Consider the following 6,527-nt stretch of genomic DNA (forward strand, 5'->3'; position numbering starts at 1 on the left):
AAATACCATACAATCAGATTACACAAGTCCCAAAAATGCAGCCACGTCACTTTCTGATGAACATCATCTCATTTTCTTGTGATTTTGTAGTGACTTTGGCAAAATTACCTAAGTGCTTTGTGTTCTGGTATGTAACTCAACTACCCTGAAGAGAATTAAAAGCATTGGAACTTTCTTTTTTAACAACAGAAGAGTTAAGCCTAAATGAGTCACACCAATGGTTGTGAATTTCAATAATTTAATGCTAACCAAAAGTACAAAGTGTGAAAAGTCGGTGTCTCATTTGCATTGGTCTTAAAAAAAAGAAATCTAGAGAAAGTGTTTACGCTGCAGCAGATTTCAGTATTAGCACCTTGAAGAGAAGTTCTTGAAGTGTTAAGACAGTACGGCAGCACTGGCACAATACTAAGGACAAACATAAACCATGTAACAGCGTGTTTTCACATTTCTACGTTTGGAAAAAAAAAAAAGTTCCTTAAAAGGTACATTAAAACCAGAAGTCGTTCAGTGTATTCACAGTTTGAGTAGAGATGGAATCAAGTGCTGGAGTAGAAAAGAGAAGGATGAATGATCCCAAGGCAATTATATTGCAAGTCCAAAGGCACTGACAATACAGTACATGGTCTTGTTCTCCCATCTCACGGTGCAGGTTCCTACAAAAAGGGTTTCAGAGACAGAAGAAAGTTACAGTGATTAAATGCACACCCTTATATGCATGTTTGTAATTGTTTGCATTAAGAATCTTAAGAACAAGGCATTCACAACAGCTAAACATTTCATACATAACACAGCATCACAGCGCATTCACAGCAGCTAAACATTTCATACATAACACAGCATCACAGCCCAATGGAAAAAATACCAACCTGTGTGCTATTACTCCAAAACTATAGCACTTGGGGAAAAAAAAAGAAAAGTGCACTGCCTGATTTTAAGGACATTAGTATTAAAGTCACAAGCTGAACAATACAACAGCTGCGCTATTACTGCAAAACTATAGCACTTGGGGAAAAAAAAGAAAAATGCGGTGCCTAATTTTAAGGACATTAGTATTAAAGTCACAAGCTGAACAATCCAACAGCTGTGCTCCTTACCATCACTGGAGTTGTCCCAGAAGCAAGAGCTTGCTGTGTGTAGCCCAGCACCATTCTTTTGCATAATCACACAGGTCACTGTTAGTCAGGAGAGAAGCTTTTATTAATATGCTAACATTTTTGCTTAGCATAGCTCATACATACACAAATAGGCGTATATACATGCTTACCAGTAATTTACAGACATGGTTCTTGCTAAGATCTTTCCCCACCCCCTACCCCCCAGTGCACTTGACTGCACTGGGAAGGGAAAGGAAGGGAAAGCTGAAGGGAAGGGAAAGCTGAAGGGAAGGGAAAGCTGAAGGGAAGGGAAAGCTGAAGGGAAGGGAAAGCTGAAGGGAAGGGAAAGCTGAAGGGAAGGGAAAGCTGAAGGGAAGGGAAAGCTGAAGGGAAGGGAAAGCTGAAGGGAAGGGAAAGCTGAAGGGAAGGGAAAGCTGAAGGGAAGGGAAAGCTGAAGGGAAGGGAAAGCTGAAGGGAAGGGAAAGCTGAAGGGAAGGGAAAGCTGAAGGGAAGCTGAGCTCACCGATGTACTTGAAAGGCTTGCCCAGCTTTGTGAGCTGGCTCAGGGTTTGTTCCACCACGCTCGTTGTCCACTGGTTGACTTTGCTGTGCTGGTAGGCATTGCCACCTATCGCACTTTCTATGGCCTGTGAGCGACAAACACATAAACCAAGTTGCAATCTACAAGAGACCCATGAACCCATTCCAACGTGGAGCGCTAACGATGAAACCCCGCACCCTCAGAAAAAAATCTGAAATACAGCTCGTCCATTCTGATAGTTGGAAGTGTTCTCAATTATTAAGAAACTTGCAGGTCAGACTTTGAGCCAGGTTTAGGGGAAATTATAACAGATTCCATCTTCATTCTGTGATATTTTGATTATTTCTAATTCCTATCCCAATATCCTCAAGCCAGAGTTATGAGAAGGGTCTTCCACTAAAAGAGTCACGAAAAGACCAGAAAAAAATGCAAACAACAATGGCTCATCTGCACATATTCTTCCATGGAAATGAATTTCAGATTTTTCAGTGAAATAATTTTTGGAAAACAAAACCCTAAATCGAAACAAAAGACCCATGTAGTTGTTGGTTACTAACAGAGCAGAAGCCTTCAGCCAAATAAGACCCGTTTTGTTTATGATTATAGTTTCCCCTTATAAAAGTATACTAAAGCTGCATGTTTTTCACTGACATATTTTCTTTCCCTCACATAAGTTGTTTAAAAAATAACCGCAAAATGATTTCAGATTCAGAAGGGCCAGGAGCATGTATTAAAGCACGTGTATTCAATTTACAGAGCCTGACCAGAACAGTTGTTTTGCAACAAGAAAAAGATTGCACCAGTCTGCTCTTCAAGTGGAATTCTGGACACACACAAAAAATCCCTCTGGAGATCTTCTAGACAGGAAATTCATGTTTCTTAGCAACAAGAATAGTTTAATAATTTCAAACAAACAAGAACTCGTTTGGGAGGAAAAGCATCTCAAAGGAACACTGTAACATGCATATGCAGACAGCCTATAAAAATCCCTATGTTACTGAAACATAAATTCTATCTCTATAGGGCTTAACACACAACATCCTCCTAGAAATTCTAACAGGGATACTCTGCAACCAGAGAACAGCACATGAAATTATTTTAATTATTTTTTGGACTTGTAATACATGTCACAACTAAAGCTAGGTATTGTTTCTATTGTATTGTATGTACATCAGTTACATCAACAATTATCTATGCTTTGACAGCAACCCATCTAGAAAATCTATTACATATCAGTTATCACATTTTCTTTAATGGCTTTCAGCACACAGCATGCAACATACTATCACACCAACAAAATGAAAACATTAAGTTTACCTCTTTAATGATGCCACTGACTTCATCAACAACAAAGGAAGTCTACAAAACAAAAAAATGGGATTTTAAATCATCAGTGGGCAAATTCTTCGGTTTACAGAGTTCAAGCTTTGTTAAGAACATTCACTAGAAGCTTAATTTATGCTTGTCAGATTTCTTGTGAGTCAGGAGATACCTAGTCATCCTTTATTTGCTCATATGTACTCCGGCTCCCTGAACCCAGTCAAGTTAACATTCTTAGCAAAGTCATGAAAGGTAACAGAAAAACTAACATTGACTCAAAAGTTTTCAAATTTTAAAGTATTTTTAAAGTATTTTGATACCTATACGGTATATACCTATACAGTTCTGTACATATACATTCTCGTTTTACAATAAGCATCAATGTCCACAGTTCACAAGGGGTTGCAGAGACAGCCTCAGTGCGCAGACACAGCTTACAGTTAAATGAAACTGACGTCTCCAGGTCACTGAAGTGGATAAAAGATCAATTCACAGCTCAAGGAAAAGCTGACAATTTGAGCTGGGGATAAGAAGAAATCTGCCCCTTGGAAACCAAAGGGGAAATGTAGGTTGTTGGACTTCCCTCCTTCAGCCTTCTCTCAGGCTCAGTTGAGATTAAGCACATAGAATGAGGACAGAGAAGGTCCCAATATTTTACTACTACTACCCGTTTCCTTGCGTGGTTGGCATGTTTTCCTGTTTCAGTCTCTCAGCTGGTGCTACCTCTCATGTAAAGTGGCTAAAACAAGCCAAACAGCCCTTCAAAGGGCCGGGAAGCGCTAAGGGGCAGGATCCCTCCCAGCGCGGCTGTGAGCCAGGCACCCCGTTTTCACTACAGGTATCTCACAGCCTCACCTCACGCACCAGAAGAAAGAAATCAGCCAAAAGAAATGCACATAACAGCAAACTGATTAATTTCAGCAGACTGAATAAAGATTTCAAAATTAACCTAATCGAGTTATCACTGGGAGGGCTGTCAGCTCCTCCAGCCAGCAAACACGACCAGCGGCATAACTGGGGTGCGCAGGCAGGTCATAGCTATACCCACTCGGGAGAATTTCAGCATTATATTCATCAAACGTTTGGTCAGGAGGTGAACAGTCTAGTTGGCTGCACTGACACACGACGTTCAGAAACATGTAAGCAGCTGAGTGTTCTCCAGCAGAAGGAACAGCCCGCCCCGGGAGAGGTGCTGGCAATGCCCTTTCTCCAACCATTCGGAGGCACCAACTTCCTCCCACACTTCAACATTTAAAAAAGCTTTAATGGGCTGTGTCAAACGGGCTTTTATTTTCAGCTTCTTGACTTTGATTTAATTTCAATATGCCTCATTTGTTTTCACGGTACTGAGTTTTACAGGTGCTTACATTTAAGGTGCACCACTGTATTTAACCAAATAAGAGCTGTAACTATCAAAATATCTTTTCTCGTGGGGCCTAAGTTAAGAATGCACATACCAGACAGGCTGACAGACATGAAACATGCTCTGAGGCAAGATGATAAACCACGTATGGATTTTTCTTCACAAAGTCTAGAACTCTGCTCAGAAACGCCTCTGAGTGAGAACAAACACGGCGCAGCAAAGTAAACAGAATTAAATCCAACCCAATTTCTCAAAGGTATTTAGATACCTAATTTATATGGAAACAAGTGGGCAAGAGCCATGGATATATGTGAGAATTTGGGTCTAGAGTTGCTGTTACTTCTCGACCCTCTCCCTTTCTTAGGGTGAGAATCTATACGGGTTTAGATCCGCAACAAAACAGAACATTCTGTGATAAAAATCCCAAGGTCCAGCTTTGTGATTTGTGTGCTGTAACCGAGTTGGCAAATAATACAACACTATTCCATCCTTTAATAAGATAGTATAAACACTTTTTGTATTAAAATAAAGGGGGAAAAAAATCAGCAGCTTTGTGATTTCTCTGAGCTCAAGGAAAGGAGATGTGATGTTTCCAACACTGTTTAAAAGAGGTTTTCCAAGGCAACAAATGCCAACTGCAAAGCAGTATTATTTTTGAGTAATTCTAAAGACATTTCTGAAAACAGCCATAAGATTGACATTCAAGTATATTATCATTTTTTTTAAAAAGCATCCGTAACTGCCCAATAGAGGCCAGGCCCAGCAAGCGGGACAGCAACAGCCTGACACACCTTCACCCCTCACGCTGCTTTGCTATTGTCTAACCAAGCCACAATGCGGCTGTTGAAGAACAATGCAGCACATTGTCACAGCTCCCAGAAACTCCCTCTGCAAGGGCAACACTTGCTGGGTAGTTATTTAGCACAATAAAGAAAGAGACCCTTGATTTATCCGACTCTGTATCATCGTTAATGGGGTATAAAGGGATAGTTGTCTCATTAGCGTGCCTGTAACACGCAGGCTTTGTGCTTGAACTCTTCTTTCCACGCAAAAATAGCTTACTGGAGTTTTGTTCACACTGATCTCAACCGGACCAGCAAGGCTCCAGCACCACAGCCCACTGCTCCGGCCTGTTGGTGAAGCCAAAAACCACGGTGCTCCTCGGGCATTTTATCCAACTGATTTCCAGCAGCAGCTTTTGGGAGAGAGGCAGGCGCGGGGCTGATGCCAAGAGAAGGGGAGCCCGGGGAAGATAAAAATTTAGGAAGAAATTCTTTCCTGTGAGGGTGGTGAGACACTGGAAGAGGTTGCCCAGAGAAGCTGTGGCTGCCCCATCCCTGGAGGGGTTCAAGGCCAGGCTGGATGGGGCTTGGAGCAACCTGGTCTGGTGGGAGGTGTCCCTGCCCATGGCAGGGGGCTTGGAACTGGATGATCTTTAAGGTCCCTTCCAACCTGAACCCTTCAGTGATTCTATGAACACCCGAAAGGCAGACAAGGCGCTGGCCCGGCCGGTAGCCACATCTGGGGACAGAGAACTCCGGGTGGGGGGCTCCGGCCGGGGCGGGGAGCGGGGCAGCGCGGCGAGAACAAAGGCCGGGCCTATCTCCAGCCGTTGCCTGGGACGCGCGGCTCGGAGACACCGCCAACCCCCGCCGCCATGCCGGCCCCCAACGGCCGCCGGGGCGGACCGATACCGGACGGGCATCTCCCAACACCCTCAGCCTCCCGAAAGGAGAAGTCCCGAAGCTGCCCTTACCCACTTTCCCCTGCCTCCCCCATGCCCCGGGCCCGTTACCTCCTCCGCCGACTGGAAGTCGTCCATCTTCCCGCTGGAGCCCCCCTCACAGCCGCAACCGGCACCGCCCCTCTGCCCCCCACCCCTACCTCCCCTCAGCGCCGCGCCCCACGCGCCGGCCGCCGCCCGCACTGCGCCTGCGCCACCCGCCCAGCCTCGGGACCGTCTCCGCGCGAGCTCCGCCCCAACGGCTGGCACTGCGCCCGCTGCCCTCCCTCCCTCCGCCGCCGCGCTCTTTGCGCCTGCGCAGTGCTACCCCCCCCTCGCCTCCCCGGGCGCGTAGCAACGGGGAGCGCGGCCGTTGCTACCGGGCAGCCCTCAGCGCCCGCCAAGATGGCGCCGGTTTCCATAGCGACAGAGAGGGGCGCGTGGCCCCTCCCCTGGGCGGGGCGGTGATGGGGCCGTCATGGCGGT

The 6,527-nt window shown here is 45.3% G+C and overlaps 1 protein-coding gene across 1 annotated transcript; it reads right to left on the reverse strand.

The window, feature by feature from the left end:
* Window positions 1–221: 221 nt before the first annotated feature.
* Window positions 222–6,211, reverse strand: DYNLT1 (dynein, light chain, Tctex-type 1). The gene is made up of 5 exons (XM_014950526.1): window positions 6,114–6,211; window positions 2,953–2,994; window positions 1,618–1,741; window positions 1,095–1,172; window positions 222–653 (listed from the first exon to the last, which is right to left on the reverse strand). The coding sequence occupies exons 1-5, from the start codon at window positions 6,138–6,140 to the stop codon at window positions 583–585; spliced, it is 342 nt and encodes a 113-aa protein (XP_014806012.1). The 5' UTR covers window positions 6,141–6,211; the 3' UTR covers window positions 222–582.
* Between the last annotated feature and the right edge of the window lie 316 nt (window positions 6,212–6,527).

Source organism: Calidris pugnax, unplaced genomic scaffold (genome assembly GCF_001431845.1).
Source record: "Calidris pugnax isolate Ruff unplaced genomic scaffold, ASM143184v1 scaffold24, whole genome shotgun sequence".
NCBI classification, from domain to species: Eukaryota; Metazoa; Chordata; class Aves; order Charadriiformes; family Scolopacidae; genus Calidris; species Calidris pugnax.